We start from the raw sequence: 18,814 nt of genomic DNA, 5'->3' as shown, positions 1-18,814 counted from the left end.
ATAAATGAGCCATTGAAAGTCAATTTTATAGATGCTTTTTAACTATGTTGTTGCTGTAATATCCCAGTTTATCAGTGGGGGGGCAGAGCTCTCCTGACTCCAAGGGCCCTGATTAAATAATGAAATAAAATGAAATAATGATTTTGAGCAAGTGTAATATGACTTTTCCTCCAATAAGAGATCATTTCTTGCCATGATTCCTTATCCAGACTGAGTGACTGCAGTTTATCAGAGATCAGCTGTGACTCTCTGGCCTCGGCGCTGAGGTCCAATCCCTCCCATCTGAGGGTTCTGGAGCTGAGCTACATCAGTCTAGAGGATTCTGGGATGAAGCTGCTCTGTTCTGGACTGGAGAGTCTAAACTGTACGCTGGAGACTCTCAGGTCAGCTTCCTTTTATCTTCGACATAACAACTAAACAATGAAAGGCTTCAAGATAAACTCCATTGACTTTTGGAGAAGAGAAGTGCAGTATGAATTTAAATGAGCCATTGAAAGTCAATTTTATAGATACTTTTTAACTATGTTGTTGCTGTAATATCCCAGTTTATCAGTGGGGGGCCAGAGCTCTCCTGACTCCAAGGGCCCTGATTAAATAATGAAATAAAATGAAATAATGATTTTGAGCAAGTGTAACATGACTTTTCCTCCAATAAGAGATCATTTCTTGCCATGATTCCTTATCCAGACTGAGTTACTGCAGTTTATCAGAGATCAGCTGTGACTCTCTGGCCTCAGCGCTGAGGTCCAATCCTTCCCATCTGAGAGTTCTGGACCTGAGCTACATCAGTCTAGAGGATCCAGGAGTGAAGCTGCTCTGTGGTTTTCTCCAGGATCCTCTCTGTGAGCTGGAGACGCTCAGGTCAGTCAGAGATGATCCAGTACTTTCCCAGGTGTAACTAGTTAGACAATAACTGTTTACATGTTTGATCTTTGTTATAAACGTAGTGTTACAGTTCTCAGAAAAAGACCACACAGGACAGATTTGCAGTATTAAATTGGTTGTGGAAATCTGTCCCATGTGAGGATGGTCATCAATGACTAGAAAGGAAGTATCAGTTGTAGATTTGTCTTGTTTTATTTTAGGCTGGCCACAAAACCACCCAAACATTCAGACCAATCAAAAATGGTTCTTCCTGTCTTTTAAAGATCAGAAGGAAAACTAGAAAACCCCAAAAGAAAGCTGCTGCAGTGTGCCATGCCCCTTCTCTACTGAGAAAAGCCATCCCAAAAAAGAGAAAAGCCCAAGTGTGAAGTGAGCACCCTGTTAAACCTTGGTACCGAAAGCCTGCAGTCATTCTCATCTTAGGTGGCTTCATTCCAGCCAGAAGCCCAAACCTGCCTCCCTCTTAAAGGGGCAGCAGGTCAGTCCAACCACAGAAACCTTCATGAAGATCTGAAGCTTTCAGCATCCACAATTGTTGCACCTCACTTCCATTGGAGTCCAAATCAGAAGTCAACAAGTTGATTCTACACCGATTCTACACAATGCAACCATTTTAAAAAGGTTTCCATGCATAAGTTTTCACACATTTTTAGATAAATCTGTTTGTTCATCACCTCCTTTTGTAATGGTCATTAAAGAAAATGACCTTATTTGAGTTTTTCTCCTCACAAATATGACTTTCTATGAACGATGCAATAAATGCAGCTTGCAATCTAAGACAATATGGAAGTATGTGTCTATAATAGTAGTGGAAGTAGTTCATAAAATAATACATTTGCTCTTCTCATCGAATCTCTCTGTTATTAAAGAAAAACCTGCTGTTAGTCAACAACATCTAAGACATCAACCAAAAATCCTAATTTTATACAATCTAATATAAAACAGTAGAGAAGACTCTTTCTGCAGAGACACTGGTGGCAGGAATGCAGAAGTATCACCTGCTCAACTTGGAAGGTGGAGCAGAAACCACCAGCTGAGAAGGTCCTCAGCGAGAGGAAGTGGTGGAGAACCATGAAACTTGCTAAGCTCCACCTCAGCTCCAGAGACGGGCTGAGCTGGAGCTGTGGCACCAGGTATCGCCCAGAAGAGCCTCCAACAAACAAGCTCTTCTCTTGGGAGGAGAGGGCTTTGAATCTCAGCTCAGTGTGCTTGTCTCTAGTAGGTCGCAGCTGCACCTTTTCCTGAGGTCCTTGTTGATGCGCTGAGGGGAATTGATGCTCCTGCAATGTTTTCTGGCAGCATTGAGCTTGCAGTGGGGCAATCAAACACACTGTGGGGGGGCTCTCTTTCCTTCTCTCATCTGGAGAACAAGTGACACCAGCTGCCAATCATTGTTGGAGAAATGTGCAGTCAGGGGAACGATGCGTCCAGACTATAGCCACCCTTCCAGCATCCAGCAGTGTCTAAAACCTTTGATTTGGTTTCACCAGAGAGTGTAGGGATTGCAGGGTCGCTGCAGCATCGCCCACAAGCTATCAGGAGTGGGTCGCTTTGTCCCAACTCCTGACAAGAGTTGAGTGCTATTGAGAAATGTGGTCTCACAAACTTGGAAGGTATTTTGACCCACACACACTTTACATACGCTGTAGATCTTGTCCAACCGCCCTGAAAGAACCCAAAATAGGAATATACGGCAGATAAGCCGGTGCAGGACCAGAGGTTTGTTGCTTGTAAGCTGTGTTTTGCTCTGGTACATGTTGATTTTTATTTGTCTTCTCTCAAAATAATTGTTATTTTAGCCTAAGTGGCTGCAGCTTATCAAGATCAGCTGTGGCTCTCTGGCCTCGGCTCTGAAGTCCAACCTCTCCCATCTGAGGGTTCTGGACCTGAGCCACAACACGTTGCAGGATTCAGGAGTGAAGCGGCTCTGTTCTGGACTGGAGAGTCCAAACTGTAAACTGGAGAGGCTCAGGTCAGTCTTCATTTTTCTACCTATATACCAGCTGCTAAGATGGTGAAGTGAGGCTGTTCTCAACACTGCTGTGATGCACCACATTAAAAAAAATTCCTTGTAATATCGTAATTCAGGTCTGACCCAACTAAGAACTAACGTAGGTTTAGTACTGATGCAGATCACATGCAGACCTGCACCGTATAACCTCATCCTGCATTTTTCAGATTGCTTTACTGCAGTTTATCAGAGATCAGCTGTGGCTCTCTGGCCTCGGCACTGAGGTCCAATCCCTCCCATCTCAGAGAACTGGACCTGGGTTGGAACCAGCTGCAGGATCCAGGAGTGAAGCTGCTCTGTGGTTTTCTCCACTTTCCAAACTGCCGACTGGAAACTCTGAGGTAAACACCATTCTCAAAAATGTCCATTATTCCATCGAGGGTCCTCACACTTTCTGAGTGTGTGTGTTGTGCCCAGTTCCTTCAGGAGGGAGGGCCACACGGGGACCACTTATTCATGATAAATTGATTTAAGGACAATGAAAAAGCCGACAGATGGTAACCAAAATTAGACAAAACTAGGTGAGGGTGCCTGGTAGACACCAGCCAACGAGGAGGGAGATGGTGAGGGAGACAGGAAGTCATCTAAGACAGGTTGTGCCTTTAAAGATGAGCCACAGGTGAGATGGATCTCCATGATGAGATGGGAGGGAAAGAGGTGGGGAGAACCTGGGAAGAGTGAGGGCCAGAACAATATATATTCTCCTCTGGAACAGTGCAAACCTGAGAGGTTGGAATTGTGGTAATTACATATTACTATCATTTTTTAACCTGTAACTAAATTAAATATTTACAGATCATGCCTTTGATTAACCTTTCAGATGAATACTGGTTTCACTTAGAACCTTATAAAAGTTTCCCTTCTTTATTTAGATTAAGTTACTGCAGGTTATCAGAGATCAGCTGTGGCTCTCTGGCCTCGGCGCTGAGGTCCAATCCCTCCCATCTCAGAGAACTGGACCTGGGTCAGAACCAGCTGAAGGATTCAGGAGTGAAGCTGCTGTCTGATCTCGTAGAGAATCCACACTATGGGCTGGAGACACTGAGACGGTAGCTGGTAGAAGCCAGTCAACTCCCGCTCCCGCTCCTGGTATCACACAATGCATCTTTATAAAGTTCTAAATGGCTCCTCGGCCACTCTTATAAGCATGGAAACTTTCTCTTAATTGTCTCTTCAAATGTCTGTATTATACGTTACTATTTCACATCATGCCTTCAGAATCTTTAGGGTTTAGTATTTACTGTCTCTGTGACATGGAGCATTGGAATATTTCAGCTGCAGCCAGCAAAAACCCATCAGAATGACGGCTATCGGTGGGAACCGCAGGTCATTAGACTTTAGTCAGTCTGTTCAATGTTATAGGATTCATTGCAATCTAATAAAAACTATGAATAAATGTGGGAAATAGGAAATAAAAAGAAGCAAAATGACCAAATAAATCTCCCATGAATACAGTAAATTTTAAGATGAGAACCTGCTGCACTGTGCCGTGCCCCTTCTCTATTGAGAAAAGCCCAAGTGTGTCCTTCAGTCACCTCAGACATTCAGCCAGCTTTTAATACCTTTGTTCAAGCCCAGAACGCCCTGGATTATTCCACTGAAGATGGAAAAGCAGGTGGAAAACATGAGTTATTGTTAACTGTACTGGTGTATGACTATAGCGCATTACTGGACCACTATAAACTTGTTGTTTGTGGTTTTTCTTTCTTTGTGGAGATAAACACGTTAAAAATAAATTGCACTGGTTCAGCAGTTGATCTTGTGTTCTTATTTGACCTGTACGACACAATTTCACAAAGCTAAACATACATTTTTACAGAATAGTTTTATCCTTCCGATTACCAGCACCAGCTATTCAGAATATCTAATGTAGTGGGTTTTAAAATGAACTGAATGATGTCTGTCTTGTCTCTGCTCTACCTGTCCTCCCCCTTCTCCTCCTCTCTCCCTACCCACCCCCCCATCAGCAGGAGCCCCCCCCCCCCCCCATATGAGCCTGGTCCTGCTCAAGGTTTCTTCCTGTTAAAGGGGAGATTTTCCTGTTGATTGTTAGGGATCAGGCCCTGGGATTCTGCATAGCACCAAGTTTGACTACAACAGACATTACAAATAAAGATGATTTGATTTGATTTAAAAATAAAAGAACTGCGCCTGAAAATGAAGCAGAAGCAATAAAAACCCAACACCAGCGAAGCTTTCGAAGAATCTCAGATATTGATGAAAAATTTTGGAAATCATGATGGAGAGATATTTTTCTCATGGCTCAAATTCCACAGCTATTAAGTGATTAAATGGATTTAATGGTGATATTCTGGAGTCCACAATTTCAGGTGAAGTTACACTGGGGAACAATTTGAAAATATCCTGTTGAAATTATTCTAAATTATTCTGATTAAAAATAAAATTGGCACGCTGATTCCAAAATTACAGTCATTTTCCCCCCAGCCCGTCAAGTTTTGAAAGCTTCTCCTCCAGATCAGCAAATTCCCCCTAATGAGCTGGAGTCAGACTGGCCAGCTGATGACAACTGGATCAGCTCCGTTGGTGCCGTCACCATTAAGAGGTGTGTGCAGCCCCCAAAAGGTCAGTACTGTCAATATCCTATAGGGGACGCTTTGAACCAGAGGGGATCCTATAGATCAAAAAGTTGACCCAGTTTGATTCCGCACCCAAAAACGAACATCTGTCAGACGAACTCCAGTTGTTTCCCAGTATTTCAGTTAAAACGTGGACCAAATTGTTCTGAAGAGAGGCGCCTGTGCTGGATATGACGCGATCCAACCACAAACACGGGACGTGTAGAGGAAGAAGAAGCGAAAGTGAAAGTTCTCAACTTCGGGCTCCATCTGGACTGACCGAGCCCTGATGGAAAACCTCTAATATTCAGGTAGCATTTGGTTCTTTCACTGCTGTCGTCTCGAATCAATGTTCCGCTGCGAGATGCGGCTTAATAAGCTGCGTGTTCGCAATGAGCGTGCGCGTGTTTCGGACGCACATTGCGGCTGGTCGACGGGAATGTTGTGACGGATGATCAAACTTTGTAGCGTGTTTCCTCTAACTGCGTTTTCCGCTAACCCTGAGCCAACATTTTAGAGGTTGAGGAAGCACATTTTAATACTCACAATAAGTCGACAATATTATTTGCAGTTAGTGGAAAAATCCACGGAAAGAGGGACACAAACGCGAGTTTTAGCCTCCTCTCTTTGTCCCTCCACCAGGGGGACAATCAATCCTTTATTTAAAAAAGGAGAGTATGTAAAGAGGGAGAGATCAAGGCATTCCATTTTATTGTTTTAACAACTGGGTCTTTGTGGAATATGAATTTGTTATTATGGATTTATGAAATGTGTTCTGTTTTGAATGAAGCAGTCAAGAAAACGAAAGGAAACCTAAACCCATGGTGTTTTGATATTTTTGGTCCTGTACATGTGGTCAGATCAGATTAGTCTGAGCAGAATTGGGTGTTTTTTGCCCTTTGCTGTGTGTCATCTATTCTATTCAGCATGTTGGGTTGCTTGACTTCTGTTGGGTTGTGTCAACTTGATCATCACTTCTGAGATATTGACACACCTTTTTCCTGAGGCTGGCTCCAATGCTGCCAACACACCTGGCCATGGATATGGTGGGACTTCTGTGATGAGTGGGGTCAGAGGTGGTGGACAAGCTCTGCTCCAAAACAAGCTTGCTAGATATGTTTGGGATCTCCTCCGCCACAACCACCAGCTGCAACTAGTAGCTGTGCACGCCATGCAGAGTTTTGACCTCTAGGTCAGGCTACAGATGTTTTTTCCAGCACCATCATGTGTTGGTGAGAAACATGATGCGCCTGATCAAAAAAAGCTGCTTGTAATCTGACAGACGAGCCATGATGAGATGTCAAGGTGCGTTGTTGAAAATGAAGATCCTCTTCTTGGAATCCTGTCTGAGATGACAGAAGATGATGCTGCATTTGACCCACTTTGATGATGTGATGACGTATTTCTGTTTAGTTTTGAATGCATTCTCATCTTATTTGTTGAATTTAATGTTGAGAACTGACATCTTGAAAGAATTTAGGTTTTCTTGTAAACCATAACCAGATAAAAAATGATTTCATTTGTATTTGTGTGCGTCCGTCTGATGCCACCGCACCTTCTGAAACACCCAGGAGAAACATTTTTTCCACAACTATTTTATGTTTAACATGGTGTAAACTTTTAAGATGTCCCAAAACTTTTTTCCAATATATATGTGGCCTGTATGATGTACAGGGTGACATCATTTAATAGATTTTGATGTGAATGAGCCGACAATACGTCATTGGACAGACCTCTGCTTGTCTTCATGCTGAAAATCATGTTCTTTAATCTTCTTTTCTGTGTCAGCAGACTGTTCCTGCTTAACCGTTTAGACTCACATTTAAAAATGAGCGAATGTGTGATGGAAGAGGAAGAGAGAGCAGAGTCCACAGTGCCCAGCTGTGTGTCCATGAAGAGCGACAGGTCCAAAGAGGAACCTTTATACTTCAGTATTGGACCTCAAGGCTCACCTTTAAAGTAAGGTTTTCTGAACCATAACTCTGCCTTAGAACATTTCACAACCCTACAAAACATCATTTTGTGGGTATTAGCCTCTACTATCGTGAAAAATGAAATTCATCAGCTCTTTAAAATGAAACGGTGCACAGTCCTTTCACCATGTTGGCCTGTGGAAAACCAGTGTTGTGGGCCCGATGGACCAGCGTCCCCGTCGTTGCCGGACCACCGTTGGCCACCAGTTGGGTTTTGGGATCAAAGTGGGGGCGTTTCCTGTATCCGGTTCTCCTCACGGATCCATGACTACAACATGTTGCTGCAAGTGCAGAGACGTTTGCTCTGGAAAGAACTTTAGAGCACATTCAGTGCTGCAGGATGAGGGGCTGGAAAAGGTGCCAGTTCTTTTCTCACTGCAGGGAACAGTTAAAAAAAGCAGCTTAAACTCTGAAAATGTGAAAATGATACAGAGACATCATTGATTTATTGATTCAGTTGTTATCCAGAATGGATTAGAAATGTTCCTGTTTGATAAAAATGCAGTGAATTGGGATTATTTAACTCCAACCTCTACAGATTATTTACCTTCATCACAGTCTCATCACTATTTCTGATGTTTCCTCAGGATGGACGAGGACAGAGCAGAGTCCACAGTGCCCAGCTGTGTGTCCCTGAAGAGTGACCAGTCCAAAGATTATATAATAACCTTCAGAAGTTCAGAGGAAAATGTAAGAAAACTAAAGCGTGATGATGTGTTTGTGTGGCAGCTGTTAGTCACATTAACAGCAGCAGGTTGTGAGTTTATTATTGGAGATGTTTAACACTTAAACCTCAGACAGTCATAGAGTTACAGACTTAATGTGAATATGGTTGATTAGAAACAAGAATCAGGTTTAAACTGAAAGATGAATTCAGACATAAATGCTGGAACAATATTGAGTCTTGATCAGGTTCTTTCATCCTATAAATCAAAGGACTAATAGAGATGTGTTTTATAGTGAGAGGGGGGAGCACATCCTATCAAACTGGGACCAGTCAGCTCCACCAGGAGAGTCCTCTTGTTCACAATCTGGAAGCAGATCTGGAGATGCTGAAATGAAGCCCAAACAAAGTAAAACTGTTCAATATAAAGTTGAACTTGTGATGTCATGAATTTGGAGTTGTGTTGATGATTTATTATAGATGGAAATCATTGGTTTACTTATGTTCAGGAAGTGATCTGCAGGAGGTGATAGAAGGTCATAAGATGAGTCTGAAGAGAAGATGTGAACATGTGACTGAAGGAAACTCATGAAGCAGGAAGTGGAACCCTGCTGAACAAGATCTACACTGAGCTCTACATCACTGAGGGACAAAGTGAGGAGGTGGACACACAACATGAGGTGAGACAGCTTGAGAGAACCTCCAAGAAGAACATCCAGGACACTCCAATCAAGTGCCAGGACATCTTCAAAGTCTTATCTGAGCAACAGAGACACATCAGAGTGGTTCTGACCAACGGTGTCGCCGGCGTTGGAAAAACGTTCTCAGTGCAGAAGTTCAGTCTGGACTGGGCAGAAGGTTTGGAGAACCAAGACATCAGTCTGGTGCTTCCGCTCTCATGCAGGGAGCTGAACTTGATCAGAGATGAGCAGCACAGTCTTCTCTCACTGCTTCATGTTTTCCATCCAACATTACAGAAGATCAGAGCAGAAGATCTGACTGTCTGGAAACTTCTGTTCATCTTTGATGGCCTGGATGAAAGCAGATTTTCACTGGGTTTCAACAACCATCAGGTCATCTCTGATGTCACACAAGTATCGTCCGTTGGCGTGCTCCTGGTGAACCTCATCCAGGGGAACCTGCTTCCCTCAGCTCTCATCTGGATCACCTCCAGACCTGCAGCAGCCTATCAGATCCTCCCTCGTGTGTTGACAGGACCACTGAAGTACGAGGCTTCACTGACTCCCAGAAGGAGGAGTACTTCAGGAGGAGGTTCAGTGATGAAGATCTGTCCAAGAGAATCATCTCACACATCAAGGCCTCCAGGAGCCTCCACATCATGTGTCTGATCCCAGTTTTCTGCTGGATCACTGCTATAGTTCTGGAGGACATGATGACCAGAGACCAGAGAGGAGAGCTGCCCAAAACCCTGACTGACCTCTACTCACACTTCCTGATGGTTCAGATAAGGAGGAAGAAGCAGAAGTATGGAGGAAAGCAGAGACCAGGGAAACTGACTAAGGCTGATAAAGAACTCCTTCTGAAGTTGGGTCGGCTGGCGTTTGAACATCTGGAGAAAGGAAACATCATGTTCTACTCAGAAGACCTGGAGCGATGTGGACTGGACGTCTCCGAGGTGTCGGTGTACTCAGGAGTTTGTACAGAGATCTTCAAGAGAGAGAGTGTGATCTTCCAGAAATCAGTCTACTGCTTTGTTCATCTGAGCGTTCAGGAGTTTCTGGCTGCCGTCTACATGTTCCACCGTTACACCAGGAAAGACACAGTGGTTATAAGTCAGTTCCTAAAATATTCGAAACCAAATCGCTTTTCCTGGTTTGCTGGGTTGTTTACAAATAACGATCCACTCACATCTCTTGATGACGTCCTCAGGAGAGCACTAATGAAATCTCTCAAAAGTGAAAATGGCCACCTGGACTTGTTTGTTCGCTTCCTTCATGGTCTCTCTCTGGAGTCCAATCAGAGATCTTGGGTGGACTGTTGGATCAGAGGAACAGCCACCCAGAAACCATCCAGAAGGTCCTCAACAACCTGAAGGAGGAGAACAGATGAAATCTCCCCAGACAGAAGCATCAACATCTTCCACTGTCTGATGGAGATGAAGGATCAGTCAGTCCATCAGGAGATCCAAGAGTTCCTGAAGTCAGAGAAGAAATCAGAGAGGAGACTGTCAGAGATCCACTGTTCAGCTCTGGCCTACCTGCTGCAGATGTCAGAGGAGGTTCTGGATGAGCTGAACCTGCAGCAGTACAACACCTCAGAGGAGGGACGACGTCGCCTGATTCCAGCTGTGAGGAACTGCAGGAAGGTCGAGTAAGTAAAGATTTCTGGGGCCGGACATCGGCGTTTAAATCAAGCGAGTGGATCATGTCAGGTAGCAATACCCCCTCCAGTGGTCATTCCTTCAATTCTTTATCTCCACTGCAGCGTCCATAAATTAAAAAACAACAACAATTCATCCAGAAATGTTCAACACTGGCTGGATATAAGTTCAAAGGTCAATCCAGACAAACCAACATAAGGCAGGAATAATAGGAGCCACAAGTTAACTGACTATCATGAAATTACTGTCATGTCATTAAATAACTTTTGTTTGTTTGTATACATCGTATTCAAACGACAGAAAAACACATTTTAACTAATGACACGTGACTATTTTGCTTCATTTGTTCAACGTAAAAACAGCCGGCCTCGTTGGTTTAAATGGGTGTTTTAGGTCTTTGTGGCGGTTCCGTTTGGAGCCTTTATGTGACCCACAAAGTTGTTTGAGCCTTTCCACACCCGTTAGGTGGCAACTTCATCACTAGCAACAAAAGGTGCAGTGAAAATGATTTGAAGGGAAACAGGCAGATAGAACAGAAGCTGAGGGCAATCGATGCAACCAGAGACTCTGATGTCATCGATCGGATCGCTGAATTAAGACTTGACGCACCATCGTACAAATTGGATGAAATGCAAAATATCCAAAGAGCCGATAGACAGATAAAAAGATGCACGTTTCTTTAAACCATTTGCTACAATCATTTTAAATATTGAGTAATTATGAGCTGTTCTAAAATAAGACAAATGTTGAGAATAATTCAGTTGCATTTCAGATCTGATGGTCGTTCAAACTGTTGCTCTACGGTGTTGAATTTAGCTTTTCCAGGAAATGAGCTGCATTTGTGTTGAGGTAGATTCTCAGATAAGTTGATTAGAAATCCCAAAGTTTGACTCACTATTTTTGTTTCATACACAACAGACTGCCTGATAGTTTTCTTTCAAAGAGTCATTGGGAAGTTGTGGCCTCAGCAATGACGTCAAACCCTTCTCATCTACGGGAGCTGGACTTAAGCACGAACGAAAGACTGACAGATGCCGACGTAAAGTTACTGTCTTCAGCAATGATGCATCCAAACTGCAGACTGGAGACGCTCAGGTCAGGAGGCCTCTGTTGGTCTTTTCTAAATTTCTTTACATTTTCTGCTTTTCTCTTTATTTTCTGATTTAGAAATGTGTTTTTATTTGCCCCATTTATTCCTTTTCCAGGCTGTCACACTGCAGTTTATCAGAGATCAGCTGTGACTCTCTGGCCTCGGCGCTGAGGTCCAATCCCTCCCATCTGAGGGTTCTGGACCTGAGTTGGAACCAGCTGAAGGATCCAGGAGTGAAGCTGCTCTGTGGTGCTCTCCAGGATCCTCTCTGTAAGCTGGAGACGCTCAGGTCAGTCAGAGATGATCCAGTACTTTCCCAGGTGTAACTAGTTAGACAATAACTGTTTACATGTTTGATCTTTGTTATAAACGTAGTGTTACAGTTCTCAGAAAAAAGACCACACAGGACAGATTTGCAGTATTAAATTGGTTGTGGAAATCTGTCCCATGTGAGGATGGTCATCAATGACTAGAAAGGAAGTATCAGTTGTAGATTTGTCTTGTTTTATTTTAGGCTGGCCACAAAACCGCCCAAACATTCAGACACATCAAAAATGGTTCTTCCTGTCTTTTAAAGATCAGAAGGAAAACTAGAAAACCCAAAAAGAAAGCTGCTGCAGTGAGCCATGCCCCTTCTCTCCTGAGAAAAGCCATCCCAAAAAAGAGAAAAGCCCAAGTGTGAAGTGAGCGCCCTGTTAAACCTTGGTACCGAAAGCCTGCAGTCATTCTCATCTTAGGTGGCTTCATTCCAGCCAGAAGCCCAAACCTGCCTCCCTCTTAAAGGGGCAGCAGGTCAGTCCAACCACAGAAACCTTCATGAAGATCTGAAGCTTTCAGCATCCACAATTGTTGCACCTCACTTCCATTGGAGTCCAAATCAGAAGTCAACAAGTTGATTCTACACCGATTCTACACAATGCAACCATTTTAAAAAGGTTTCCATCCATAAGTTTTCACACATTTTTAGATAAATCTGTTTGTTCATCGCCTCCTTCTGTTGTAATGGTCATTAAAGAAAATGACCTTATTGGAGTTTTTCTCCTCACAAATATGACTTTCTATGAACGATGCAATAAATGCAGTTTGCAATCTAAGACAATATGGAAGTATGTGTATATAATAGTAGTGGAAGTAGCTCATAAAATAATACATTTGCTCTTCTCATCGAATCTTTCTATGTTATTAAAGAAAAACCTGCTCTTAGTCAACAACATCTAAGACATCAACCAAAAATCCTAATTTTCTATAATCTAATATAAAACAGTAGAGAAGAGTCTTTCTGCAGAGACACTGGTGGCAGGAATGCAGAAGTATCACCTGCTCAACTTGGAAGGTGGAGCAGAAACCACCAGCTGAGAAGGTCCTCAGCGAGAGGAAGTGGTGGAGAACCATGAAACTTGCTAAGCTCCACCTCAGCTCCAGAGACGGGCTGAGCTGGAGCTGTGGCACCAGGTATCGGCCAGAAGAGCCTCCAACAAACAAGCTCTTCTCTTGGGAGGAGAGGGCTTTGAATCTCAGCTCAGTGTGCTTGTCTCTAGTAGGTGGCAGCTGCACCTTTTCCTGAGGTCCTTGTTGATGCCCTGAGGGGAATTGATGCTCCTGCAATGTTTTCTGGCAGCATTGAGCTTGCAGTGGGGCAATCAAACACACTGTGGGGGGGCTCTCTTTCCTTCTCTCATCTGGAGAACAAGTGACACCAGCTGCCAATCATTGTTGGAGAAATGTGCAGTCAGGGGAACTCTGCGTCCAGACTATAGCCACCCTTCCAGCATCCAGCAGTGTCTAAAACCTTTGATTTGGTTTCACCAGAGAGTGTAGGGATTGCAGGGTCGCTGCAGCATCGCCCACAAGCTATCAGGAGTGGGTCGCTTTGTCCCACCTCCTGACAAGAGTTGAGTGCTATTGAGAAATGTGGTCTCACAAACCTGGAAGGTATTTTGACCCCCACACACTTTACATACGCTGTAGATCTTGTCCAACCGACCTGAAAGAACCCAAAATACGAACGTACGGCAGATAAGCCGGTGCAGGACCAGAGGTTTGTTGCTTGTAAGCTGTGTTTTGCTCTGGCTACGTTGATTTTTATTTGTCTTCTTTTAAAATAATTGTTATTTTAGCCTAAGGAGCTGCAGTTTATCCAAGACCAGCTGTGATTCTGTGGCCTCAGCTCTGAAGTCCAACCACTCCCATCTGAGGGTTCTGGACCTGAGCGACAACACGTTGCAGGATTCAGGAGTGAAGCGGCTCTGTTCTGGACTGGAGAGTCCAAACTGTAAACTGGAGAGGCTCAAGTCAGTCTTCATTTTTCTACCTATATACCAGCTGCTAAGATGGTGAAGTGAGGCTGTTCTCAACACTGCTGTGATGCACCACATTAAAAAAATTCCTTGTAATATCGTGAATTCAGGTCTGACCCAACTAAGAACTAACGTAGGTTTAGTACTGACGCAGATAACATGCAGACCTGCACCGTATAACCTCATCCTGCATTTTTCAGATTGATTAAGTGCAGTTTTATTACCACAAAATGATAGTAATATATAATTACCACAATTCCAACGAGAGGTTGGAATTGTGGTAATTACATATTACTATCATTTTTTAACCTGTAACTAATTAAATATTTACAGATCATGCCTTTGATTAACCTTTCAGATTAATACTGGTTTCACTTATAACCTTATAAAAGTTTCCCTTCTTTATTTAGATTAAGGAGCTGCAGCTTATCAGAGATCAGCTGTGGCTCTCTGGCCTCGGCGCTGAGGTCCAATCCCTCCCATCTCAGAGAACTGGACCTGGGTCAGAACCAGCTGAAGGGTTCAGGAGTGAAGCTGCTGTCTGATCTCGTAGAGAATCCACACTATGGGCTGGAGACATTGAGACAGTAGCTGGTTGAAGCCAGTCAACTCCCGCTCATCTGCTGCATCACTCACTGACCACTGGTGAAGAGCATCTGTGGAAACATCTGCCGTCTACTCCCTCCATAGATGAAAAATTCCGTTTTTAAAAAGCGCTGGTGGACTTTCAGGAGATCAGTCGATGGTCGACAAAGCAGAAGCAGCTTCGCCTTGAAGTTAAATTAGTTCCTGGTATCACACAATGCATCTTTATAAAGTTCTAAATGGCTCCTTGGCCACTCTTATAAGCATGAAAACATTCTCTTAATTGTCTCTTCAAATGTCTGTATTATACGTTACTATTTGACATCATGCCTTCAGAATCTTTAGGGTTTAGTATTTACTGTCTCTGTGACATGGAGCATTGGAATATTTCAGCTGCAGCCAGCAAAAACCCATCAGAATGACGGCTATCGGTGGGAACCGCAGGTCATTTGACTTTAGTCAGTCTGTTCAATGTTATAGGATTTATTGCAATCTAATAAAAACTATGAATAAATGTGGGAAATAGGAAATAAAAAGAAGCAAAATGACCAAATAAAATTCCCATGAATACTGTAAATTTAAAGATGTCAAGAATGGAATATCAGCTTAAATGGAATCAAACATAAAGTGAAAAGGCCTCCTTTAAGTTTACTGCAAAAACAAACACAAAATCAAGAGCGACACGCGCCAAAAACGTCTCATTCTCTCTTCTGTCTCCACTCATTCTTTTATATTCTCTTAAGATAATGGGGACGGGGTCGTGTGATAACAAAACAACCTAATTGGGGACTATATTTTTGTTGCAAGAACTTTGGCTCTTCAGAAATTTCTATGTTGGCTTCCACAGATTGTGCATCCACTAGAAACTCAGTGTTTTTGAGGAACTACCAGGAGTGGCTGGAGTGGAGGCCAATGACGCTACAGCTACATATAGCTACATATAGATCACCGTTATCCTCAACCCAAAAGACCACCAGTTGGCGCAGCAATACTAAAGATAGGAGGTTGTGGTCGTTGCGCAGACGCGGAGTGATATCACGCACAAACGTGCCCTATGTTCTATATACCGTATGTTCGCGACCAAAGGGCGCACCGTATTAAAAGGTGCAGCCTCAGTTACGGGTGCTATTTCTGTATTTAACACATACATCAGGCGCTCCGGATTATAGGGCGCGGGCATGGTAAAACATACCGCTACGATAGCTTAAAACATGCATGCTAGCGCGTATTTAGCAATTTTGCAAAAGCCGGCAACTGACAACAATGTTTCCAAAATTAAAATTTTCGTATTTTTCATATTTTGTTATTAAACCCTGGAGGGCTGAAGCAGGACCGCTGTTAAAAATGTATCAGTCCGCGCTTCCAGTTCTGGTGCAACGTCCAGTTCTAAATGTATGAATCTGCGTATTGACGTTTCAACGTCCCATCAGTAAAGGGAGAGATTTGGATATAGTCCCCCTGAGGTGGTGTTTTTAGAGCAGTTCTTAACAACTTTCTCTTTGCCTGATAAGAGGTCCAAACATTATTTTCATTATTTTTAAAATTTGCCATTCAAGATCAGATACCACCAGGTATAATTTATCCTCTAAATTTTCACAATTTCTTATTCTGTCAGGCTGTTTTTAAACCTTTGGCAACATAAAATAAAGTACCCAACTGGTATTATGTCAGGCTGGTTTACATCCCATTAAAGAAGCCAGCAGAAATAAAGCACAACAGTTACACAGACTATGCACAATAATATAGAGGATATAAAAAACAGTGTTGAGATGGGTTTGTGTCACTTTAGTAAAATCAAAGCATTTTTCTTTATGTGCCAGCAATGAACACAATCTAAGAAGTCTTTGACACTAAACATATGGAGCTCCTATAGAACAAACTAAAGATTTGTTGTTATTAAGATAAAGAAATGCAACATTTCCCCCAGAGAAACGATGGCGATGGAAAAAGCCCTGGCTGTGTGTGTGCATCACAGCAGGCGTGGGTTCTCCTCTCTGGAGTCATGCGGGGCTCCTTTGAAGGGCAGATGAGGAGGTTGGTGACAGATTCCCCTCAGAAAGATGATTACGGTGCCAAAGGTCATCACCGGGGTGACCAGGAAGAGGCAGAGTCGGTCTACTGTACGAGCGATGCCGCTCCAGTTATCCTTCTCCTGTCAGGACCAGACATTTACGCCACTTTTGATCTTTTTAAATCAGACTTTGGGTTGAGGACTCTGTTTTAACCCTCTGAGCTCATTGTAGTCGTTCTTGTTGCGCATGTGTTTAATGATGTAGTGGCTCCATCCACAGCCGGCTTGATCTCTGCGTACAGCTGATGGCTCCTCCCTCTTCTTGTGGTTTCACAGCTCCACACAGACACCAAAGCTCAGAACTCAAATGAAGCTACTGATGCTTCTATATCTCATGTGTTTAAATGTTTCTGGAAACGTACTGGCAGCGTGTGTGACTCGGGTCACCAGTCCGTGTCTCCCAGACTGTTTCTCAAACATCAGCTCACTGCGGGACTTCACACTGTCGTACTCCTCAGCCGAGGCAATGTAGCCCACTGAGCTGGATCGCCGCGGTAACGCTCCATCCCAGTACGGCTCTGCCTCAGCAGGGCGGGTAGTCGGCCGCTCACAGCGGGAGCCCCGTCTGTAGCCGGCCGCTCACAGCGGGAGCCCCGTCTGTAGTCGGCCGCTCCTAGCGGGAGCCCCGTCTGTAGTGGGCCGCTCATAGCGGGAGACCCGTCTGTAGTGGGCCGCTCATAGCGGGAGCCCCGTCTGTAGCAGGAGCGGCCCACTACAGACGGGGCTCCCGCTATGAGCGGCCCACTACAGACGGGGCTCCCGCTGTGAGCGGCCGACTACAGACCAAGACCCAGTGCTGCTTTATAGGACGCAGAGAGGAAGCCGTCACCTCTTCCTGAGATCGGGGAGGCCAACTTCCCTTCTCTTTCTGCGGTGAATGTTTCCGTAGCAACCGTACCTGCAACTGAGAACAAGGTACATTTACTAATAATGTCAGAAACACTCACTGTCAGACGCAACCTTGTTTTATTTGAATCGTCCTGAACTGCGTGAACAGAGTCTTCTCAAAGCCAGCAAGCCGGGTTATTCAGGGTCCGTGAGGTCACAGAATTGTCAGCCAATATTAATCTGGTTTTACCAGAGCTGTTGCAGCGATGCTCATGTTGGAAACTAAATCCTTGTGCTCTGACTTTTCAGGTCGGCCCCAAACTGACATATGCACAGGTCTGTCGGATGCCACCCAGTAAGCGTGCCCCATCCCCAGACCTTCGCCCACCCTACCCAGACCTTAGCCCACCCTACCCAGACCTTAGCCCACCCTACCCAGACCTTCGCCCACCCTACCCAGAACAAGAGCCCCAACCAGCTGGGACTAGCCATCCAATTAAGCTGAGATATACATGGCTGTGAACAGAGCGCTATGGATATTTTTGCAGCTCTTTTTTTTCCCTTAGTTTGTTTTTTTAAATCCAGGTTCTGTTCCCATGTTTGATTGTTCCAGTGTTTTTCTTTTAACACACCTGCATAATTGATGCTCATAATTCTGATTTCTTCTATTAAAAAGCACTGAGCAATATGTCTGTTTGCATCTTTTTTATCTCATGTTGGTACTGAGTTTGTTCGGCTTTTATTTGAGTTAATCAGGAGTGTTTTGGATGTAGAAACTTCTGTTTGAGCAAAAAGGATTTGTTGATGTACCTCATTCACATTCTGTCCAGTGTGAAATCACAGAATCTGAAAACACTGACTTTGATGAGTGTTTAAAACCATTACAAGTGTTTAAACACCATTTAAACATGAATGTGTGAAGAATATCCAGGTACAGGTGAGTTACTGATGGACGTAAATATGACTGAACACTACTAAAGTGTATTCTGCACTTTGTTGTTCTGTATTTTGTCAACATCTTCCATCCAGCAGGGGCAGAATATCCATAAGGTTTATTGCTTTTTTTCGTCACCACGCTCTTGTTTACGAGGATGATTTCATTCCCGAAGGCCATAATGAACAAAATGAATAATACTAATGAAATAATGCGCGTTAGCTGGAGAGCTGATGCACACCTTGGCGTCACTGCCTCATCAGTCTTGTTCAGCCATCACAGATCTGTTTAAAAGCCATTTGACCTTTAATTTTACATTATTCTGCCCAAATCAGAAAATGAAAATGAAGGAAAAATAACATTGGTCTCAAGTTTCCCTTGCCCTGATGCGGGTCACCGGGGCCCCCTCCTGGAGCCAGTCCTGGGGGCAGGGCACGTTGGCGAGCGCCTGGTGGCCGGACCTCTGCCCATGGAGTCCAGCCGGGCACAGCCCAAGAGGCAGCATGGGACCCCCTTCCTGTGGGTTTACCACCTGTAGGGGGGCCAAGGGGGTCGGGTG

General features: G+C 43.9%; 1 protein-coding gene, 1 long non-coding RNA gene and 1 pseudogene across 2 annotated transcripts; all 3 read left to right on the top strand.

Annotated features, from left to right (window-relative positions):
• The first annotated feature begins 5,789 nt into the window (after nt 1-5,789).
• LOC130523563 (NACHT, LRR and PYD domains-containing protein 12-like) overlaps nt 5,790-18,814 on the top strand; it is a 401,914-nt pseudogene continuing 388,889 nt past the window's right edge.
• Nucleotides 8,200-10,171, top strand: LOC130523596 (protein NLRC3-like). The gene is made up of 2 exons (XM_057028960.1): nt 8,200-8,518; nt 8,619-10,171. The coding sequence occupies exon 2, from the start codon at nt 9,449-9,451 to the stop codon at nt 10,160-10,162; it is 714 nt and encodes a 237-aa protein (XP_056884940.1). The 5' UTR covers nt 8,200-8,518; nt 8,619-9,448; the 3' UTR covers nt 10,163-10,171.
• Nucleotides 17,219-18,009, top strand: LOC130523619 (uncharacterized). The gene is made up of 2 exons (XR_008949936.1): nt 17,219-17,408; nt 17,631-18,009. It is a non-coding gene; the product is annotated as an uncharacterized LOC130523619 (long non-coding RNA).

This window comes from Takifugu flavidus, chromosome 4 (assembly GCF_003711565.1).
Source record: "Takifugu flavidus isolate HTHZ2018 chromosome 4, ASM371156v2, whole genome shotgun sequence".
Classification (NCBI taxonomy): domain Eukaryota; kingdom Metazoa; phylum Chordata; class Actinopteri; order Tetraodontiformes; family Tetraodontidae; genus Takifugu; species Takifugu flavidus.
This window is presented reverse-complemented; position numbering and strand designations above follow the sequence as displayed.